Genomic DNA, 24,551 nt, shown 5'->3' with positions numbered 1-24,551 from the left:
TGCTCGTTGCAACCTGATGGATGCATCTTCAGCCTCACTTCAAAGTATCCAATTTATGTGCTTGAATGGGGAACTTATGTACCCAGCTCAGGCTTCAGAGAATGACCTGGAACAGATGTGCTCAAAGGTTATTCAACAGACACAAGGGATCTGTCTGCTTGACCTTTGGTGTATTAAAACAAACCCAAATCAAATCTAATCAGCACAATCACAAACATCCTAAACTAGAGGTCAAATTAGTCACTTCATTAATGAGCAGTGGAGCACTTAAGGTCACAAGCATGGATTCAGATGCCTAGCTTGCAGACATCTGAATTTAAATGAGGTGGCTCCTAACTTAGGCTTACATTAGAAATTTAAGTAGGATACCTGAAGTTAGATGGTGTGACTACCCTCTGTCCTTACAACCACCTCTTTAATCTTTCACAGAGCTGCCACCATGGCATTTACTGAGAGAAGACCCAATGGAACTGACTCTTGGTAGGCTACCCTTCCTTTTCTCTCCTTTCTTCATCCTCTCCACTTTATGGAAGGGGAACGAGAAAAGGAAAGCCGGGTGGTGGGTGGTGTTTTGGTAAACAAAGTTATGTAATACATGATAATGAAGAAGCTTAGTGGCTGCCACTTTTAAGACTCACAAAATTACCATTTTGAAGTCAGTGGGTGCAAATCATTCTGGTTATTGCAGATCTCATTAATTCATCACACATTTTCAGGAGGTACTAACAAGTAGCAGTATTAGCAGATTCTCTAACTTAGCTGGATAAAAAGTTCAAATACAATTAGAAAACCCCTTGATGGCAAAGACTTAAAAGCACTCCTGAAGTATTTTAAGGTATTTATATTAAAAAATAATTATATTTTAGACAAATATCAGCTAATGCCTAATATGTTTATTTAAATACTAATTGAAACAGAAAGAAGTAAACTCTAGACCTACTGAATTGCACATGCCTACACCAAAACCCCACAAGAAATTGTACTGGTCTAGCCGATTGCTTCCTTCCTTATTTTCTGTACTTGAGAAAACAAAATCTGACTGAAGAGGAAGGACTGTGACAGGATTTCCAGAGTACCATCCATCTCTGTACATGGAAGGATTAAGATTAGGACCTTGTGGCTAGAAGAACAGAGTTGAGGAACACAGAATTCTTTCCTGTCCTAAGAGAATGATCCATTTTTACTTCTGATAAACGTTGCTTGTGGATTTAATAGATAACGAAGTTATCAGTCCAACCCTGCATACTTAGCATTTCACAGAAAGGTCTTAGGCACAGCAAAGACTTCATATAAAGATGCAAGCAAGGCAACACTTGTATTTCCACTTTTTATCTAGGGATTGTTTTGTAAAATTCCTCAGGTTTTGTTTGTTTTATTTTTCTTCAGGGAAGATTAAAAATAAAAAGCCAACAACAAACTAAGAGGCTGGAAAAGACCAAATTACTGTAACAGGAGAAGGAAACACTTAGTGCACTTTTTATTCCATGTATGAATCAACTATGGGGAAAAAAAACAACAAACCAAACCAGGATCACCAGCAAGATACTGCATTTTGAAAGTGAAGTGCACTTCAGAAAACATTGTCTCAGCAGCATCAGAGCATTAGAGGGCTGTCTGATTTCCTTGTTTTCTGTGGCAAATTTCCACTGTCAGCAGTAGAGAACTGAGGCAGGGGCTGATGATGTAAATGCAAACAAAACTAAAGATTCTTGGTAGTTACTTACCTACAACAGCTATCCATTCTTCTGTTGGTTTTTTTCTGTTCAATGATGTTTTATAATACCCTTGACCTCACCATGTAATTTCAAGGGTGTATAGACTGATTTGAGTATTAGTTTGGTTCCTTTGCTGTATTTGAACCTTATAGTGGATACAAATGACAAATAAGCATGCTGTAACACTCACAGGAGCTGCTGTCCATCCAACTGGTGGCTCTTAAAAGCTGCTCTATACGATGCATATGAACATGTGAACTGTCTCCAAAAAGCATGGTCAGATTAAATAAGTCTCTTACATATGTACATATAGACCAGTAACAAACCTCAAATATCACAGTCCTACTCTCTTCTGTTTCAGATGGCAGTTTCTAACTGCTGCATATATTATAGCTGCTCAAAGAGCTGAATAAAGTGAGTGTAGTAGACTTTTTCTGAGAAAAAGAATCATATAAAAAGTTGCAAGTACAGTACAGTGAGAATGTTCCCAGAGCTCTCACTTAATTTTCTCTTTGGTTGCTAATTAGGATTTCACAAGTTTGAAACCCTGTCCTGTGTCCAGCACCGTGGGAAGAAACCAACTCATTTTCAGTCTTTTCAAACACCTAAAGCACGCTTTACAGACCCAGAAGAGATTGAGACCACAAAACCAGTTTGCCAAATGTACTAATGGATAGGTGATGCGTGGGAAGTACATCATCCAGTGTTTGGCGACATCGCTTCCCGTTGGCAAATGCAAGGTGTAGTCGCTCCAACGCTTTGACACGCCGTACACCGCTTTCACCGTACGGCCCTTTTCGGACCAGCTGATGCTGCTGTCGGGATTACAGTTATACTCAACCCATTGCCTGGTGAAGTCACCAAGCTGTGGCGGGTCTGCTTCCTCCACATCCACAACTCTGGCCATTACTGCTCCTTGCACAGCAACATACTGGTCATTGACTTTTCTTACTTCTTTAACCCAAGGCTGAGAGTTCTCACAGTCTAAAACGATGATGAGTCGGGAACAAAAAGTGCCGTTCTTTTCTCTCCACCACTCCAACAGCGTGTCAAGTCGTAAAGCATCACCCCCTACCACAACAAAACAAGATTTAATATTAGAAAGAAGAAACAGAAACCTCCACAAAATTTTGACTGTGAGTTCAAAGAACTGCTTATTTTAACAACCTGGACAGATGTAACAGAAGTTTCCAACTGATCCTCCTGGTTTTTAGGTGTTGCTGAACTCCAGAGAGGTATTAATGGATTCCACCTGCCTTGCTGTGGCAGGTGAGGCCATTAACTCACTTTTCATTTGTTCATTCCCTCACAGAATAAAACAAACTACACCCTACTGAAGAAATCTAGAAATAGCTAAACAAAATAGAAAGCAAAAGGAAAACCAGAAAAGCATAAAGAAACGTAATCTAGTTAAAGATGTCCCTGGAGTTGGACTAGATGACCTTTAAAAGTCTCTTCCAACTCAAACCACTCTGATTCTATAAAAACTTGAAACAGACTTCAATAATTTTAAGGGAAAAAAAAATTGTCTTCTAAATGTATTTTTACTAATGTTAAGAACTCCTCTTTTAAGGGAAAAGCAAGCACTTTGGAACAAAACATATGCTAACAGTTTTGAAGAGCAAGAAAGCCTCACCTACAGGCACCACCATCACTTTGGCTTGATGTGACCAGAAACTAAGAGATTCACTCTATGGACATAGTTGTCTTCAGAGCATCAAGAAAATGAAAATTGGTATGGACTTACAACTCAATGAAACAAAAATCTCACAGGATTTTTCCCACAATATTTATCAGCTCAGAAAACATTTGCAACTAGCATCCAACTTGTCATGTTCCATGTCAGCTATTGCTCCAGCTATGCTCTCACAGAGCAGACTGTAACTAAACCAGGTCACCTAGAGTGGAAAGCCCTTCTGCTTAAGTGTAATGGATACTGCAGGATCTAACTTTGAAAAGCTGACTGCTTTCTCAAGTGAAGAACTGGTATGTCTAGGTGTTGGCAGGTTGGAGCTATGATAAAGATTTACAATAAAACTGATTTCAAAATGTCAACTTCAAAACAAAAAATTAAGACTTTCAAAAGAAAGGTAGAAAAATGTCATTTAAAATAACTGTATGTTAATTCCATACTGATCTTCACTGTGGAATATATGTACACTCAGCAGCGTTTAAAATCTGGTTAGTAGGAATTTAATTGCACAGATGAACCTCAAACAGAAGAGCTGCATATTTCAGCACTTACATTTCTGCCTGTAATGGGCAACAAAAAAGTGCTTTGAATTAATAGCTCCATGTTTTAGAGCTCTGAGTGTGCTGTCACAGTTAAAAAGAAATTACAGGGCTACAACTTCTTCAAAAAGATGCAAACCTGGAAAATTTCGGACCAAAGAAAATCTTAATATACAAACCTACAGCAATGCCTGCATGTGGCACATGACCCCCACGTTTCTACAGTTCTTTACACCAATTATTTATATAGAAGCAGTTCCCCTTTACTAGGTAAGCCTTTTGTGTCAATTTGCAGTAAAAATGTCTTTATTTGTTCCCATTTAAAAGGCTTATAAACGAACTTGATTTTAGCATACCGGTGGGGGGGTACAGGTGATTTCAAAACAGTACTGTATAAAACTATCTAAAGAAAACCATCTCATCCTTCATACACAAACACATACTCAGCTTCTAACCCTACTGACCTCAAACACATAGATATATCAGCCAGCACAAGCTGTGTAAGAAATCCATGCGTCTAGCCGCATCTGGCTCTTTGGCAGGTGTCATAGGCAGTTAAGCTGACACTTTGAACAACAGAGACAAAGCTTCATTAGCCCAGCTCTTGCCTTTGCCTTCACCCAGAGACCATGACCTCCCAGGTTGCTTCACTGCTCATACTTTATGCATGACCAGTTAACAGTTTCTTTTATATACCACTGTGTTCCATTTTAGCTTCCAACAACAGAGAAATATCTTTAGTAAACTAGTAAATTCAGTAAGCCTCCTTTGTAGGATGTCATTAGAAAGTGAAGGCTACACTGTGACTGCTGAGCCATGTCAGGGCATAAGCCAGCAGGACGACACTACTTTTTCTATTAGCTCTGAATGTATTTTTCACTGCTGCCATCTCTGTTCATCCTTTCCAGGGGTCAGAATACGCTTCTGGAGCTGGTACAAATACAAAATCAAACAGCCTGTATCTTTTCCATTTATTTTCCATTTATACTTTAAATCACATTCCAGAGCAGTGCTACCTCTATCAGGTTACACTCCATGATTTATCTAAATCTATAGACAGGCAGGGGTTGGTCTCTTTTCCCAGGCAACCAGCACCAGAACAAGAGGACACAGTCTCAGGCTGCACCAGGGGAGGTTTAGGCTGGAGGTTAGGAGGAAGTTCTACACAGAGAGAGTGATTGCCCATTGGAATGGGCTGCCCGAGGAGGTGGTGGAGTTGCCATCACTGGAGGTGTTCAGGAGGAGACTTGATAGGGTGCTTGGTTGCATGGTTTAGTTGATTAGGTGGTGTTGGATGATAGGTTGGACACGATGATCTTGAAGGTCTCTTCCAACCTGGTTTATTCTATTCCATTCTAATCTAGTCTATAATTAATGACAAAAAAAGGATGAAAGACATGACAGCTGCCTGTTCCTCTCCTTTATGTGACTACATGTATTTCCATCAGAAACTGAAGGTCACAGAATACATCCAATTGGAAGAGACCTCAAAGACCATCCAGTCCAAACTTCAACTCAGCACTGAAGGGTCAACACTAAACCATGCCCCTAAGCACCAGGTGCACATGCTGCTTAAACACCTCTAAAGATGGTGACTCCACCACTGCCTTGGGCAGACAATTCCAATGATTGATAACCCTTCTCAGTGAAGAAGTATTTCCTAACATCCAGGCTAACCCTCCCCTGGTGCAGCCTGAAACCATTTCCTCTAGTGCTGTCGCTTGACACCAAGGAGCTCTGTCACGACAGCTGCATAACACTGGATTTACACACTGTAGTTTTCGGCACAGAAACTTTAAGGGCTCTTGGCTCTTATCATAAAAATGAAGACAGACTGTAATTAGGGTGCAGTTTCCTGTAGAAGAGATCTGAGCTCCCCACATCCCATCCCAGGCTAGCATTGTTCCTCAGCACTCAAACAGGCACTTGGCCTTCACATGAAAAACGACCAGTGACTGAACATCTCAGCTTGATCACATGTAAAGCTCAAATCTGTCTACATTGTGCAAGAGCACATATCCCTGGAGAGACCCTGCTGAGCAAGGGCCTGGAGCTCACAGGCAGAATTCTTACCTCACACGCATTAACCTCAGAAGCCCAGATCCATACAGAAGGAGAGCAAGGCTAAACCAACCAATGATTTGAAAACTTGAGTAGGTTTATCAAAGAATACAGTTGAGATACAACTGATAAAGAGATCAAAAATGGGCCAGAAAAAGAGGAAACATTGAAGTGAATGCCAACCATATGACAAGGCATTAAACTGTCGCTTTATATAGGACTTTGTAGTCTTGAGGCTATACAGGGCTTTCTGCACTTCTCCCTTCTCTCCACCAGCAGAGGTAGCCAGCCTGCAACCTTGCCTGTTTTGATGACTCCTTGTATATTACCCTTTCTTTTCTTTCTTTTCTGCCAGCAGCTTACACAAACCTGTTCTCCAACGACTGATGGCTCTTCACCATTCTGGACTATCATATAATAAAGATGAGCAAAATTCCCAAGTATTTGTAATATAGCATGATTTTCTTAAAGAAAGAGATTTAATTTACTTGGAAAGTTTATGAATACCAAAACTATTAATAAAGACATCTCCAAACCTGCCAGTGCCCATTCGCCAGAGCTATGTGAGTGACCACTGTAATATAAAATGTAGGTATCATGTCTGGGTCCATCTGCTGTCCGAAGTTCAAGAAAAGACTTGATCTTGGAGTGAAGGGTATCAAAGGTCAGCCCGCTTGTAGAGTAGTCACAACCGTATGTCTCAATCATGTGATATGCAAAGAATCTTTGGATGGCATTAAGCATGCCAGTAGACCTCAGATTTAACTCTTGCACATGCTCAGGTGGAAGAAGAGTTGGTTGACCATCAGGACTGAAAAGAAGAAAAACAGCTGTGATTATGATTTGTAATTATCTCATGCTTACAGACTTCTGGCAACTGGGTATTTTTCCCCTGTGCATATTCCCTCTGCTATGTAGTAGGAAACGGACGTGAAATGTACAGTTGATAAACAAATCAAAATACTGGAATTTGAGTGAGGCACCACTATCTCCTCTCCCCTTCTGTCACACTTACTTCACTTCATAAAACAGCTCTTCCTCAAACTCATACTATTCCTGCAGCTGAGACACAGAAAGGGAGAGAATGGAACTTTGACATGAGCATGCCAAGTAGGCTTCAACCAGTTCATTAAGTCCCCCTGAGAGAGCACCGCCTTCAGACAGCACTTTTTCACACACAAGAGGGAAGAGCAGGGAGAATGAATGCTAATGTGCACAAAATATCATGCAAACTGATTTCCAACAAAGACTGAAGAGAAATCCAAGTACATGTTTTGCTCACATATTTGGAATTAATTTCTCTCTGTTCCAAATGAGCCTTTATCCAACATAGTACTTGCACAAATACAGTAATTCTTACTTGTGTGTGCTGTTCAGATGCTGATCTTTCAGCATGAGAAATGTGTTTCAGATAATGGTATTCTCAGATTAGAACAAAACTACAAGCTAGACTTGGAACAGACCATGCATATATAGATGAGTGTATGTATGTATATGAACATGCCTATTTAACAAGAGTACCTAACTTAAAAAACGCATTTTATTTGTATTTATATGTGTGTGCTATATAAAAATACATTAATAAAGATACATATATATGTACACAAGAATACATATACTTTCCTTTATCCAGTCTACATGGCTATTCATTAATCATGACAAAAAGAGATTTGTTCTTGCAAGACACCCAGTTAAGGGAGAGCTCTTCAGGATGTATTTTTAGAAAAAGAAATGAGTTCATCAGTCTTCAGCCAGTGTAATAATGGTACTGATAAAGAGTATGACTGATAGCTGTACCAAACTCATCTCCATTACTCTACTAATACAAAACATGACTTCTGTTTATATATTCATAGGTATATATATTTTTTTTCATGTATTTTGTTTGCAAGTCAGTATATAAAGCTACCTGTTTTCTTTACTGGTCTAATTAAATTTTGCACCTCCTCATCTGCCTTAATGAAGTCAAACATTCCATTACTATAGCTGTATCAAATATATGGTCATTACTGTTTGTCTCAGCAAGTGAAGACACTGACAGAGGCAAGCTTTGTTAATAAGGAAGTTTAGTTCTGTCAGGTCCTCAATTGGCTGGAACTAAACCTCATGTCACAGTATCACAGTACATTACAAGTTGGAAGGGACCTCAAGAAATCTGCCAAAGCAGGAAGGTTGAGAGTATCTTATCATTCAAAAATTAGAGAGAACTGCCAGAGACAGAGCAACATAACAGAACATAACATAAAACATAATGTAACGCTAAGCTTAATACAGAATATAACATAACAAAATTTGTAACATAACATGGAACTACATTTTTGCCATGAAAAAAAAATGACGTTGTACAGAATTTTGATATATTCTTTTTTATCCCTAAGAACAGAATACAGGAAGTTAAATAATGGTTAGATTCAATGATCTTAAAGGTCTTTTGCAACCAAAAGGATTCTACGATTCTGATAATCAGATATATTAATTTAAGGGTACACAGTAGAAGACTGTAGATCAGCAGCTCACAAAATTTGTTTGTACAGTATTTTATACAAGATCAGTGTGCTAACTTTTGTTTCTTTGCTCATTTTTTAACCTTATCCACTACACATACTCAAGTTGGGCACTTTTCACAAAATGAGGCAATTCTAGTTTTAAACCTCTCATTTCAACTTACTACTCTGCTTCTGTTGTAACTCAAATATGTAACTTAGATAGTTCTTGTTTATCATTTACAAAAAATACATGTACAGATAATTTTAATTATATGGCTAAAGTAACATTTGCAAGCTTAAAGCTTGTAAGAAAAAAAACACACCAATGAGCAAATAATAATAATAGTACAATCCCTCCACCCTGAAGTATTTCTCATACAGTAACCTTTACTGGAACAAAAATAAGCTGCAAATTCACAATACCAGTAACTGACATGTAGTCCATGTCTGACATGTAGTCACAAATTGCATTTCAATATCCTTCAAATCTAAACACTAACTCATTTAATAGAATTAAAAAACTGTTTTGAAGTCATCTGCCTGGTTGATTAAATCCCCTCATGTGATATATCTGCATTTAGTCAAATGCCCCAATCCTCTGTGTGAGTTACAGACTGTAAACTGCCTACGCATAAAGCATTCGTTGGCTTTCTAACATTAAAATAAACACATATACAAAGGTGGAGTTGGAATTGCTCATTCTTTTTTGAAGATGAGCAAAAGGAAAAAAAATTATCAAAATAATTATTTCAATTTGTATGTAATTATTGAAAAATACGAGCAGCAGCACTGCATTGCCTCTACACTACACGACCGTGAAGTTAAAATACATGGCAATTATACCTGCAAAAGCTGGTGGGAATCACAACGGCATATCCAACACACGTTCCTCCCAGGCAGTTTCCCAGCTCATGGAAAAGCCCATGAGCCATGGACTCCAAAGGCAGAACGATGAGAAATGCACTCATGAAGATCCCATTGGTTGGCTAAAAAGAAAACAGATTTAGGTACTGCATGAAAAATCCTTCCTGTCTCTCGCATATGTTTTTGTAACTAATGCCCTGCGTTTGATCAGATATAATCGGGTCCCAAAACATGTAAGTTATTGTACCTATGTTGTACTTAATTTTTCATATATTACATGGTGAAGTACTGTAACGACAAATGAAAGGCCTGGGGAGAAAGTGGCTGGTAAAGCAGGGGTCACTCTTCTAAATGGAATGCATCTAAAACCACCAACAGCACAGGACTTAAATTTGAAAGCTCTGATCACAGCTTGGGTTTCCTATTTAAGCAGGAAAATCAAAATGCCATCAAACCTCTGGAAGTATCTGCAGAGTGGGAAAGTACAACACAGATTATTATGCATACTATATTGCATCATTAAAAATAGAAATTGAACTATTCTTGCTTTTTAATGCCAAGAGTTTTTAAAATATTCTTGGTGGAATATTATGTATCACACAAAAGATGACTTCTGAGAACATTTATGAACATAATCGCAATTAAAAAGACAATTCTTTATCTGCTACATAAATATCAGATGAGAAGGGACATCCACTACAGCACTTTGCAGCATTCATGCTGCTAGTACCCTACAGTGAGCTTTCCTGTTTTGTAGGGAAAAGGCAATTTTGGAAAAGATTGCACTCACTGCTACATAGATGGTTTCTGTAAAAAACCCAAGAAGTTTCAAAAGTTAAGTCTCAGCCAATAGCATTAGTAAACTAAAAATGTACTTAGGAAATGCCAGCTGTCAGTGAGAGGCAGAACAGGTTAATTTTAATTGTTTTAATATGATGTGAATGGGTTTAATGAGGCATGAAATGCTTTAGGAAAGGTAGAAACAGTATTATGATGCATAATTAACCAAGATTTTAATATCCATGGTGCAGTTATTAAATATTAATGTTTGTTATATAGCAAAGGAAATAAATTCACAGCTACAGATTTCTGTCTTGAGAAGAGTCCTGTGGCTTCTGACCACATCTATTTTTCAGCTGCTTTCTTTGCACAAATCTATAATATTAATATTTAAAAAAAAAACCCGGATACTTCCTTATTGTTTAATACTCATCAACACATAGACAAAGCTATTAAGACTATGGAAAGTAAATTATATATAAAAAAAAAGATGACACCTTAACTAACTCAGCTCCTATTGGCACATGGCACCAACGCAAATATATTCAGTTTTTAAACACATAAATATTACATTACTTAGTCTGAAAGAACAGCTTTACCCAGCTAGTGTGCTCCCTGCCCTAAGGAAGAACATTGCTACTTGTCCCATTTTTCAGAAGTGTCCCATTATACTTCTCACCTATGTGCCCTTGAAATGGTGAAAACAATACTTCTAACCACAAACACACACCAGAATCTGATATTAACTGATAACTAGCTGATACCATTATTAATTGATAGCACTATTATCGAATAGCTGGTTCTTCTTAACTGATAGCATTATTCTCAGATGCCACCGTGTGAAACCACATCCAGCTCCTACTATATTTTATCCAATTCAGGACAAATGAAAAGTTTGTTTATTTATCTTCTAGTCTCAAGGACATGACATTGAGCAAACATCAAACCATGATACAGAGAGCTTCCCTTTACCCACAGCCCTGCATGCCTTATTCTAGAAGTGCAACTAATGTGCTCATTGATTTGCGACAGAACCAGTTCAGATAGAACCAGTCCATCAACAGGTAGTAACACTGGTGGTAACACTACAATCAGACTTCACATGCTGCAATGTAATTTGATGTTTTGGTGCTAACAAAGTGAACCTACAAGAAGCAATGCATGCTTATGCAGCATACTTACAGGAGGTTCACAATCGCTTTTATATACATCATTTTCTTAGGTACCTCAGGAGGCACTTTGCATCATTCCAGATGATTATACATATTCCTTTCCACATCCCAATCTTGCCTAAACTCAGTCAGGATCCATCACTGAGTAAGCAAATGGAATGTATTTAGGACAAGAGCAAAGAAGCATTCACATAGTGATTTTCAAGTTTTGTGTCACAGAACAAGGATTATCAGAGTAATCTCCCCCAAATCCATACAATTACTTGAAAACACCAGAAGATATGAAAGCTGAAAACACTGTAACAATTATGGTACAACCTCAATTTGATTTGTTGTCATTAAGGAGAGAAACCCCAAATATTCTATAACTGAGACAATGTAACTTTTGTTTCAAACGTATTGGTTTGCTAGAACAAACTGCTCCTACATTGCATTAGTGTTTTGATCATAGTGAGCATATCACAAAATAAAAACCCACAATCGCCACGCTGTTCTAAGCACTGCCTGCATTTCTCCAGTCCCCAACACGCCAGTTATGAAAGCCACAGTGTTCTGCAAAACCACAGCTCGAGATTATCGCAAAGATTAATCTTTTCCACTAAACATCTGATTGGGTCCACCTACTGAAAAAATCATTATGTTTGTTGAAAGTCTTCCCACTAATATGAAGGTACTGGGCAAGAAAATTCACAAGTACTTGTGAGAGATAAGGATCCTCTCAGCGATCCATCTTGCTCTGCATCCTGCTTTGAGTTTGTACCAAATATTAAACAGGAATGGGAAATATGATCTACTGTGTTATGAATAAGCTCAAATCCATCTGAAGTTTCAACTTTGCTTTCATTTAGGGGTCATTTTATATCATGGAGGAGGAAAGTATTGTTAGCATAGATATTTTATGTTTATAGACATCTATCTACTGTAAAGATGCTGATAGTTGCTATCAATGCTTTTCTAACAACTTTAACTTAGAATATCACTAACAAATACAAGAATGATTCATGATGTTTAGAACAGCTCTGTAACAGGATAACAAATACAAAACAAATTCAGCACTCCAAAAAAAAAAAAAAAAAAGGCCAGTGGCATTTAAAAATACCTAAACTATAAGAACTCGAAATAGCAAAAAATAATTATCTAATTAAGGTAGTAATGACACTAAATCTGATGAGAGGTTCCGCTTTTAAGGTAACAGCTAAGATGCCAGGTGGAGACTGTCAGTGCTTTACTAAATCCAAAAACTTGGATGACTGGTCCTTAATGGAGCAGATGGCCATGGATGCGTAGACAGAAAGGGATTTTGATCTTTCATCTGTTCAATCCATTTTCAGTCCGGTTTGGAGTGCACTGGCAATCTCATGCCTTTACTCTGAGCACCCACTGATTCCAGACATGCTGCTCAAAAAGCAAACAGACCATCTTGGCAATCCCACTGACAACATGAGAAACCATTTTCTCTCTTCATCTTTGTGGGGTTTTTGCCTTTGTCTGTGTTCTTCTAGAGCAGTACTTAGGAAATATAGTGCGTCCTCATTTCAAATAATGCCAAAAAAGCGAAAAAATGAAGTAATTCTTGCCTCTGGTGACTGAAATGACAGACAATAAAAGATGAGTGAGATTCACTGTTAAAATACCTGAAAAATTCAGAGGTATTTTACAATTTTGTATTAATGGATAGGACAACTCCAGTACCAAGGACTAAACCACTGTTGAAAGTGGAACAATTCTGTAATCGTATTTAAGAATGAAATATTATTGACATGAAAATAATGAGGAAGTTGAACAAAAAACAACCAACCATAAATACATTAGCTTAAATTGAAAGCCAGGTAGAAAGATCTATAGAATAACCTTTCTGACATAAAACCAGAAATAAATTCCTAAACAGATGTCAACTAAGATTATCACAGAATCACACCAAATGATTGAGGTTGGAAGGGGCTTCTGAAAACCGCCTGATCCAGCCCCCAGCTCAAGGAAGGCCACCTCGAGCAGACTGTCCAGGATTATATGCAACAGACCAACAACTGAGGAAGCTTACAAAGATGTCTTTGATTCTTTATAAGCAAAAACGATGCCCTTATCCAAGTTGAATAATATTTACCTATTTTCAAACATCCATACAGATATAGAAGTAAGAAAATATAAAGAAGTTCCCCCTCTGCACCCCTCTGCAGCAGTTCAGAAAAAGCAAAGAAGTGTATGCTCTGTGACAGCAAAAGCTCAGAGAAAAAAAAGGGTAATGTGATAACTAATCTACAAGTATTTGATGGATAGCTTATTCCAAACGAAAACAAGATAGGCACATTACAGGTAAAAAGATGATTAGAGACAAAAAGATGATTTTTAAAGTTAGAATGTGGATCAACAGCCAGAGGAAACTTCCTTATAACAGAGCAAAGGAATACTTTCTAGAGAACACTAAATAATCCATATTTCTGACTACTGAAACAGCCCTGGGAAAATCCAGAAAACAGTTTGCAGAAAATAGCTATCACATTCACTGGCAGAGAGATTTCATGAGTTATGTTCCCCATCCCTGGCTCCCGTTCAAACCATGGGATGACTTATGCTTTAGTCTACATGCTTTTGCCCCAGCAAAACCAGCAGTGGTTGTTGTCAATGTAAAAGCATACTAAATTAATTTCTTATTTTTTTAAAAAAATAACAATATTTGAATTATGAAATTAGTGAGACTTCAGCAAGAAGCTTAACACATGCATCACATACTTTAGACTAACAAGGAATACTTTATCTTGTCAACAGAGATCCCCTTCATGATCTAGAGCCTCTGGAAGTGGGGGTGACAGCAGCAAGGTGTGCTGCCACTGTGCATGTGAGCAGGCAACCTGATGTAGCCCTTAGGACAGGACAAGAGAGGGGGAGAGCCATGAAGGGATGAGCATCTACCACAGAGGAAGATGGGCAGCAAAAATATACAGTGAGTTTGAAAAGAAATTATGAGCAGTGAGCAAGGGGGATTTAGGATCAATCTTAAGAGATGATGAAACAGTTGGAAAAGAGTTGGAACAGATGAGTTGACGAACAGTGAGGCAGAGATATGCAAGTCAAATAGGCAAAGATGGGAAAAACTGATGGTGAGGAAAAGGGGCAACTAAAGATATCTAGACAGAGAAGAAAAAACCCCAACAAAACAGAAGTAGCATGGCTATTTGAGAAAACATGGAAAGAGGCCAGAAGATGTAGCAGGGTCTGTGGGAGAAAAAAAGAAAGAAGAAAATTAAACTGGACAAGTAAAGCCTGAGGAGGGCTGGATTTTAAAAATAAAGGCCAGAAAGAAAAGCAGGGGAAAATGCAGGAGAAAACCAGGATATTCAAAATTAATTTGTGCTGTTAGCAAAACTAGATGTAGGTAAATGTAGATGTTGCTTAAAAATTTTCTTACTAATCAGGAAAATAGATGTTTTAAAAGTCATTGCCTTCAATTTATTTAAGGCGTTGGAAATTGAGCTTTCAAGAGACACCATGCAATCACACCACAATCAATACTACAAAATCACTAACTCTCCCCAAAACAAAAAATACTCACACATATAATAAAGTGACTTTTCTTCTATGAAAAATTTCAAGTTCAGTAGTACTGGTAATAAGTACAAGTACTCAAGCATATAATTAATACTATTATTTTACCAACCCATAAAATCCACTGAGTTCAAGAATAATGTACTGAAAGTACTTCATTCCATTACTTTACTTGTCTCTGACACAGTTCATTTTTCTCTCAGTGATATTAGATACAGGTCTTCCAGGGATAATAACTCTCTCTGACCAGTAATTCAGAAAACCTGTAGTTATCTTGCTGTAGAGCAATTAACAAAATCTGATTTTAAGTTTCTGAGAAAGAGAGTCTGCCAGACCTTTCCAAGACCTTAGCCTGCAAAATTTCAGGCCCTCCATCTCCAATTTTTTCAGCATTTTATTCACTTCTGAAGGAAGTAATGCCTGAGTCATTTGCATGACTTCGGCTGGATCCTGTCCCATCTAAGAGCCTAATCACAGACAGGCATGTGAGTAATTGTTGAAATAAGTTAAAGAGTACTATCAATCTGACCAAAATTATTCACACAAATATAGAAGCAGGGGCAGAACACTTCCTGAAGTATTTCTACAGACAGTTCAACACATCTTTCTACTCCAGCCAAAGTAAGGATTATTCTCAGACACAGAACATGCCCCAAATAAAACATGTCCCACTGAAAAGGCTGTTACTTTAATGCAGACATCATTAACAAATTTCTTTTACACTTCTTGTCCTTCCTCCTGCTCATCTTCCAGTTTCCAACAGATATTGTGAGTATGCTCATAGAGCTTGGTCTCTTGAAGAGAGATTCTGCCTTCAGAAGCAAGAGTTGTTCACAAGCACATACTGAAGTGATAGGAGCAGCGACTTTCCACCCTCGCTCACTGCAAGGGCTAAGCTCCCCACAAAGAAAGGTCCTTGGCTAACAAGACTTCCAGCCTCAACAGTTCTGTGTGAGTCACAGAATTACTGTGTGTGCAACCATGAATTAATTGACCTCACTTTAAACACCCTTCCACAAAAGGACATTTCATAGTTTTCTGGCAATTTAAATCAAATAGGGTACTTCCAGGCACTAATTAGCAGACAACTGTCTCTTTGGTTCTTGACCCTGCACACAATTGAGAATGATACGATTCAGATACTACAGTTATTATAAACATTTAAAAGGCATATATAAATGTGTCTGCAAAGGAGTTTTCCATGAAATAACCTCCTTCCTTTCCATTACCCTATTTCTGGATATAACCTAACATACATAGCTGAGCTAAACTTTTTTTTTAATATATGCTATGCTCATTATCTATAGCTCTTAGGAAGCACCTTTCCAAATAAATTCTGTTCATTGTATATGAGGTAGAATAGCATAGCATAGCATAGCATAGACCAGGTTGGAAAAGACCTTCGAGATCATCAAGTCCAACCTATCACTCAACACCATCTTATCAAATGAACCATGGCACCAAGTACCTTATCCAGTCTCTTTTTAAACACCTCCAGTGACAGTGACTCCATCACCCCCCTGGGCAGCCCATTCCAATGGCCAATCACTCCATCCACGAAGAACTTCCTCCTAACATCCAGCCTAAATCTCCACTAGCACAGCTTGAGACTGTGTCCTCTTGTTCTGTCTCTGGTGGCCTGAGAGAAGAGACCAACCTCCCCCCCCGCAGCCACAACCTCCCTTCAGGTAGTTGTAGACAGCAATAAGGTCTCCCCTGAGACTCCTCTTCTCCAGGCTAAGCAACCCCAGCTCCCTCAGCCTCTCCTCATAGCGCTTATGCTCCAAACCCCTCACCAGCAGACCAAAAAGAGATTGCAAGCCATCAAATGCTGTATCATTAAACAAACTTTCAGTATATCTTCAGAGTGAGGAAAGGTATAAATATAAAATGCTTCACCTTCCACATGACCCTTAGCAAATTTCAAATATAACCAGTTCTCGTTAGAATAACTGCCTGCTGAGTTGAAATGGTAAAGGCTGAAAACTACTGATCTTACACAGATGAAAAATGAGAATTTTAAAACGAGCAAAGAATTTTAGGCACTACTGCCTGAGGAATATGTGGGTATTCCTAAGAATGCAAAGGAAAACATATTATCAAAAACTTAAAAGAAACCCAAAGTATAAGAATATGAGTGGCTATGCTAGGTTGCACCAAAGACCCCTCTAATTTTCTCCAAGCAGGCCAAGTAGATGCCTAGGAGACTATATGGAGAGGCCAAGCATGTATTTCCTGAGTACTCCAACCACTGATGGCTCAAGGACTCCCTGAGCTAGAAGTGGTTTCCATATGGCACATAAAACCCAGGGAATTTGTTTCCATGAACTTGTTCAGCTTCCTCCTGAGCCTCTGCAACCACTTGGTGCACATAGCATGCCCTAACACAGCGCCCTTAAGCTAACCCAGTGCTGTACGGAAAACTGTTCTGACCTGTCTGACTCCAACTGCTTCCCATCAACTTGATGCCCCTCAACTTTTGCACTGAAATGGATCAGTTAATGTTTCTTACACTTACTTTTTCCTCATATTATGCATATTTTATATATTCATGATATTCTCATTATTTTTCCTGACTGAAGCAACCTTGTTGATTTATCCAGTGGCATAATGATATCTCCAAGCCTTTTCTAATAATTAATTTGCTTGTTTGATGACTACTAAACATTAAGCTGATGTTTTCATGCAAAACATGAAAGCCCTAAGAGCTCTTTCTACCATGCACTGATGTTTCTTGTTTTCTGCAGCAAAGTTTTCTTAAAACCAAAACCAAACAAGCCCCTGGAATCCCAACCCATTAAGTATTTAGGAATAACTACTACTTTTTAAAGAGGAACAGTCTGATTTGTCTCTTTATAAATCATCATAAGGAAAGCACATATTCACTGAAGAAGTTTGTTTGCTGTGTTACTGTTGAGCTTGTAAGACCTAAAACACGATTCAAAACTCCAGCAAATGATTCTGAAGCAGTCTGAAGATCCTGAATTCCCCCTACAAAGAAGAAAAACCTTTAACCTCTAGAAAACAAATACTCTGCAAAAGGCTAAACTGTGTGCTTATGAATTATTGCTTCCTTATTTCTAATTATTTTGAAAACTGACAATATAAAGAAAATACATGACAGGCCACAGTTTCCTGCAATCACTGTAACAAATGATGCATCCATTCATTAAATTATGTTCTGGCCAGGACTGACAAAGCATTTAATTTTCTGACAACAGATGAAAACAGGCATTGTGATCATAGAATCCTAAAGGCTGAAAAAAACTCAAGTCTAACCACCAACCCAACACCACTATGCCCGCTAAACCATGTCCTGAAGTGCCAAGCCTACATGGTTTTTGAACACTTCTGGGACAGCGACTCCACCACCTCACTGCGTAGCCTATTCCAGTGCCTGACCACTCTCTCAGTGAAGAAATTTTTCCTAATATCCAACCGAAACCTCACCTGGTGCAACCTGAGGCCATTTCCTCTCAATATGAAATGCATGAGACAAACATCACATCTTCTGAAGTAGGAATTATTTTAGTTTGAGACAATTGTATTTATAATCTTATTACCATAAATGCATAATGGAAAAAATATAAACATTAAATGTAATTATCTATTGAAACTAAATTACTACAATAAAACACTTAAATTTCCTGACAAGTTCTGATGCTTTTCACAAAAGTGAACAACTAATTCAAAAGCAAATGGATTATGTAAGTAGATAAATACTTTGCATGCTTTTTTTCCCCTGGAAACATTTAACTCTTCCTATTCTGCCAACATCAAGAAGCTGCTAAGTTCCAGTTGCCTTAACTGGCTACTGCCAAGGCAGCAAGAAGTGATAAATTTGAAGAGCACGCTGGTGAAAGCCAAGGTTTCCAACTTTTGAGTTGCTGAGCCACAGTACACCATCAAACGTCACAGGAATTTTAAGGAGCCAACAATTCACAGGAGCACACTCAAAAGGGAGACCAAGATCAAGAGATGATTACTCACCTGCCAAGAAACAGCCCCTAAAACAGCCGTGGCGACAAGGCTAAAAAATACCAGCTGCTCCGAAATTAAGCAGAAGTGACGCATGCCTTTAGACGCCATCACTCTGTCAAGGCTGTTGTCTTCTGCGCGGTGGGTATAGTATACCTTGTGACAGTCATTGAGTTTTGTGTGAAACCCCCAGAGAGTTATAAAAAAAATCACGTGACAGATCATCCAGAAAATTCCAAAAATAGAAAAACCAGGTATCACAAAATACCAGAGATCCAAATCACGCAGTTTAAAGGCTGCAAGACTGAAAAAGATCAGCTCGATGACTCCAACTAAGATGACAGAAAGCCGCCTGCAAAATTTACCACGAAATAAGTAGGGCTTCCATCGCTCAGTGACTGAAAGTCCACTGAAGTAAACGTCGAGAAGGGGATCAGAAATCAGGCAGCTGAAGAAACAGGCCAAGGCAAATGGATTTGTGGGGATATGCAGCGATGGGAAGAACAGTAGGGATGCAATGGCTCCAAAAATTGCCAAATTTGGTATTGCCAAAAAAGACTTCATACGTAAGTCAATTATCAGCACAGCCAAAGCTATGACCAACAGAATAATGCTCATAGATTTTTCTACCAGCATAGTTGTGCTGGCAATTGCAAATCCAACCAGCTCCAAAAATTCAACTGTTGTCAGCAGAGTCGGTCGATGATGAACACAACCACAAATTCTCTCAACCAAAGCACATAATATTCTTAAAACAATGGCAGACAGGAGCAAATATTTAGTAGCTTCTTCTTTCACATCTGTTTTAAAGGCAGAATTATTAAGAAAACAGAGAAGGCCAAGCAAAAAACCAAACCAAAGATTGGAGAGACTCAGACTTGCTGTTTCCATTGAAAAATAGTAGTACAGTATGCTGGCAATTCCAAGAACAAAGAGCCCCAGAATAAATATTACCAAAATCAGCGCATCTGCAGTTTTTTCCCATCTGACATAAAGGCCCATACAAATGGCCACCAGTAGGTTGAATCTGGCAAGATAGCCAAGGTATCTGACTGATGAGTGCATGTTCACTTCTTTGTTTGCTTCTTCCAGCCTTGTCATTGCTGCATAGAGACAATGACTAACACAGTAACGCAGTGACCTACACATGTAAACTGCAGTTAGGGGGTTTTACCCACTTGACTGCAAGTAAATATTAGGGTTTCATTCAACAAACATAGTGCAGTTGCTGCCTTCTGTAATATCATTTCAGTAACAGTGGTCCAGAGTCACTGAAGTCCTGGAAGAAGAATAAAAAAAGTTTTTAGTGGCAAATAACTCCTTTTAATCATACACAGCAGAAACATGACACATCCTTTCTGACCAAGGATTTTTAACATCTGAATTACAAAACACATGATAAAGACCAAGTGTGTTGATAAAGAGCATTCAAATTGGGGCCATTATTAAAATCAATACAAAATGGATGCTGCATACATTATTTGCATGAGAGGAAAAGGTAAATCAAACCTGGCCCGATCTGTTCCTCCACAAAACTCACCCATTAGGTATCTGTATTAGATGTGTATGGGTACCCAAAATATTCCTGTGATATCTATTATCCTCTAAAATAGTTTAATATTGTTTTAAACTATCATACTTGACCATTACAAGCATATGCTTCACCAAATAATGTATTTCACCTTTACATTCGATAAGTTCTCACTTTACACTAAACCTTTTTGCAATGCTTTGTGAGACTTCATTTTAGTAGTTAAATAGCTACAGGATTTACAAAAAAAGAACTTCACAATCAGTTAACAAGTGTAACCCACAGCAGGTAATGAACAAGGATATTATCACTACCTCCATTTCATGCAAAGGTACTGGACACATAGATGTATCCACTGATACGGCATTTTCATATACTTTTCATAATCAAAGCCTTAATTTTCATTCCTACAAGCCAAGTGGTCAAGAACACTTCTTTTATCAATAGTGCTGGGGCAAGTACAGACACCTTGACTGAAACTCAAACCTTAGACTTTATTCCCTCTTGATTTTTAAATTCTCATTTTTCAAAATGGTGAAAAACAAAAGAAAAGGTAAATTGACTGACTTGCTCATAAGCTTTGGTTCATTTGGAGACTGATACCCAGTGCAGAACCTGCTTGAGTGACTGGTGTAGAAACAAATTAGGCCTAAGAAATTCTATTGCTTAAATTACTGAAGTGCAGTAACATATTTTTTCAAGTTATGTTAAAAACTTAACAAGACTGCAGGTATTACTTAGAAGAACTAAGCAGTAAAAATCTATTTAATTTAACTAGAATACATACCATATAATCAAAGCAAGTGGTCATTACATCATCCCATTGCAAGCTAAAATTCTTTGGACTTCAACTAAGCATTTTCATAGCATCCATTATTATTAACACTTAATACATATAAACTTAATTCTGAGTTGCCTATATAATATTTCTTCTCTTGCTTCGTAATATACTTACTATTGGTCTCAACCTTTTATTTGTTTCTACTTTATGTAGATAACACAGCCCAAAATTAGCTATCATATTCCAGGCTACAATATATCCAGTATCATAGCACTATCTGCAGTCTCACTGTTTCTGGTACCACAGTCAACTTTATTTCAGGGAGTCATATACTTCAACTCCTGTATGCCCTCCCCATGCCCCTAGTTACCTCTCATTCAAGCCATGAATACAGAAGAACAATTTCCTGTCTCTTTCCAATCCACAGCACTGACATAGAAATCCTCCTAAACTGAAACACACATCTGCTGTGCCATCCTGTTATCCCAATTCCTAAGCCTTTCTGGAACTTCTCCAAGCCAATGGGCTAATACTACAAACATTCATTTGGACAACAGCCTCAGAAAAGTCAGCAGGCTGGCTTGTATGCAAAGGGCAGAAGCTCCTGCCCAACTGGCTTAAACATTTTCTGTGGTTGCTAAATTATTTTCTGGTGGGATCATTACACCAGCAAGCTCCCTTGCAGGCAAGCAGTCACTCTGACAAAAAAATTACTGACTGGTTCAGCTCATGCCAAGTGGAGTTTTGCTGCCATCACATCTTGAGAAACATGAAAGAGAAGCTCCTCTGCTGCCACCCCACGTGCTGCACCGGGTGCCAGGGAAAAGTGTTTGTTAGCAGTGGAAAGTCAAAGTCGTCTCCAGAACAAAGTATGACAGTTCAGAGCATGAATGCAACCTCCTCTTCCTGGCTACACCTTCTAGCCAATTAGCAAAATGGTATACTACTGAACTACACTTCCAGTCATTAGCCTTTTCTAAGCAAAACACACTGTCAGCTTCCAATGAAAAAAGGAAAAGGAACATTTTCATGATTAATGTATATTATCACACAGATATTACAAAAAACATAAGACAGCAACTCAGAGCAATTTTATCAGAAATTTCAGTATCTGAGCTATTATTTTAAAACTCAGCTATTTCTTACTTGTTTCTTTTAACACTTCAGTTGCCTAGATAACTCAGGGGTGTGTTGTGTTTGTTTTTTAAATTAATGACCTACAAGTTTCAGGCTGCAGCATCTGAGTTATGTATTTGAGCAAATCGCATTTAGAGCCAAAAGAAACATTGTATGTACACCCAGTAGTTTTAAGCCACACCAGGAGCCTAGCTATAGACACTAAATATATAAGAACTAAAAATAACAGAATTCCCAAAATGGTTTTTACCATAATTTGTCTAAGAAAGTAAACTCGGTAGTCTAACTGTAGCTGACTTAAGGCCCTAGTGAGGCCTATCTGAAATACTGGCTTACTTTCCTTCAGTTTTATTCTTCCAGTTTAGTGCATATTAAAAACAGACAAACAAAACCAAAAAAACGCACCACAACAACAAATCCTAAAACAAACAACATCCCAAAGCACAAAACCCCCACACTAAAACCCTGAGACCTTTTTTAAAAACTACAAGTCGTACTTAGCTAACACATTATTACAGTAAGCCTTACGGATGAAGGACTTCTTTAGTTCTCAAAAGTCAATACTGAACTCCTACTACGGGTTACCGCTCTCACCCAAGTGGGGAGCACACGGCCGAAGCACCAGTTGCTGGGCTGCAACGGCCAGGCAAGTTTAATGACGGCATTTGGCCCCGAGGAGCGGGCGCTGCTAGCCGCGGGGCTACCGTGGCACCGCCGCTCCTCTTATGCTCCTGAAGCTTCTCTGTGCAGCCGGCCCCCGCCCCACCAGGCTCTAAGCCTACCCACGGAGGCCGCGTCCCCCACGAGGCTGTCCGCCGGGCCACCCCGGCTCCCCTTGCCCCCCGCCTCGCCGCGGTGACGGGGCTCCGCTCCATGCGCACGGCGCAGGGACAAGCCCAGCCTAAGTCCGCCGGAACCGCGGGCCCCCGCCGTGCTCCTGACCCGAGAGAGGTGGCCCAGCAGCGGTCTCATCCGCAGTCACCTCAACAGGCGTCCCGGGAACTTCCTGCCCCAGGCGCAGTTCCGCCGCCATGTTGAGACTGAAGGAGGCGTCCCCGCTACGGGCCGCACCGAGGCTCAAACGCCGCCGCGGCCGTCTGGGTTCCCGCGCCTGGCCTGCACCTGTGCCGGGGCTCGAAGCCATCGGTGTGAATGTCCGCGTCGATCGGCCAGAATAGGGGTGCAACAGAGGTGCTCTCTCCCTTTCAGGGATTTCAGCAGTATCCAGATTACCGGCAAGAGTGAAAGCACGTTCTCCCCTCCCTCCATCAGAAAATGCAAGGTTAAGAGGCAGGAAGAATGGAAAAAAAACCAACAAAAAAACCAAAAACAACCAACCACCCCCCCCCCCCCCCCCCAACAAACAAACAAACAAACAAAAAAACCACAAAAAACCAACAAAACAAAAACACACCACCCAATCTCCAAAACCCCAACAAAAATACAAACCCGAACTTAGAAACACTGTCAAGTGGTGCTTAGCAGAGATAAAGCTGTGTTTCTATTAGCACTACAAGACAGACCGAGCGCTCTTTAGGCTTCCCCGTCATTTGCTAGCAGGAGTGGCCTTCTCCGCAAAGGACTCCGAACTCAGACTTCATATGCTTCCCAAAGGCCAATTTTCACCACCCTTGTATCATACAGAAAGCATATCCACACTTTGCACTTAAAATACACGTTTTGTATTAGCCCCTGCAGGCTCATGGGCAAGATGGGGAAGTTTGTGGCTGCCAATAGGTCCATTGCTTAAATGGGCAAAACAAGGGTGGGTGGAGTCTCAAAGAAGTTTTGACAGCTACTGCACAGGGGCTCTTTGAACTGCTAGAGCACCCGCCTGTCCTGTATTCCTCTGATTCCTTCATCACAACCCCCCAAGCCAAGAAGCACTAGAGCTGACTGTCAGCAGCTGGATGCTCAAAAATCAACTTTGGCAGTCTTTTCCTGTTTCAGTTATACTCACAAACAGGGAAAAAGGACAGTTGCTGATCCATGGAGATATAATTAACAGACTTAGAAAAATCACACTTTTAAAGAAAGTGGGCAGTCTCCCTGGAGCAGAAGAGGACAGAAAGATTCTGCAGAAAGCAATACTGAGAACAGCTGTAACATCTCATTTTCCATCTTCACTATCAAGTAAGAGAGCAGAATACTTAAGATCACAGTGTAGAAAAATACAGCAATGATCTCAGAGGGCCAACATGCAGCAGTGCTGCAAAGATATTTCAGGGCAGTAGAGAAGAAATGAAGAACATCCAGAAAGATGGAAACTGC

At 39.3% G+C, this 24,551-nt stretch overlaps 1 protein-coding gene across 2 annotated transcripts; it reads right to left on the bottom strand.

Moving 5' to 3' along the window:
• Window positions 1-1,759: 1,759 nt before the first annotated feature.
• On the bottom strand, window positions 1,760-23,336 carry TMEM168 (transmembrane protein 168). Of its 2 annotated transcripts, none has more exons than XM_054178139.1 (5): window positions 23,263-23,336; window positions 18,844-20,110; window positions 9,338-9,480; window positions 6,545-6,819; window positions 1,760-2,786 (listed from the first exon to the last, which is right to left on the bottom strand). In XM_054178139.1, exons 2-5 carry the CDS (start codon window positions 19,978-19,980, stop codon window positions 2,239-2,241), a joined length of 2,103 nt encoding a protein of 700 aa, XP_054034114.1. In that variant the 5' UTR covers window positions 19,981-20,110; window positions 23,263-23,336; the 3' UTR covers window positions 1,760-2,238. The 2 variants fall into 2 exon arrangements, with proteins under 2 accessions (XP_054034114.1, XP_054034113.1); XM_054178138.1 differs by having other exon boundaries at window positions 23,223-23,319.
• Window positions 23,337-24,551: the final 1,215 nt, after the last annotated feature.

This window comes from Dryobates pubescens, chromosome Z (genome assembly GCF_014839835.1).
Source record: "Dryobates pubescens isolate bDryPub1 chromosome Z, bDryPub1.pri, whole genome shotgun sequence".
NCBI lineage: Eukaryota > Metazoa > Chordata > Aves > Piciformes > Picidae > Dryobates > Dryobates pubescens.
The sequence above is the reverse complement of the archived record's forward strand: the minus strand, read 5'-3'. Positions and strand labels throughout refer to the sequence as shown.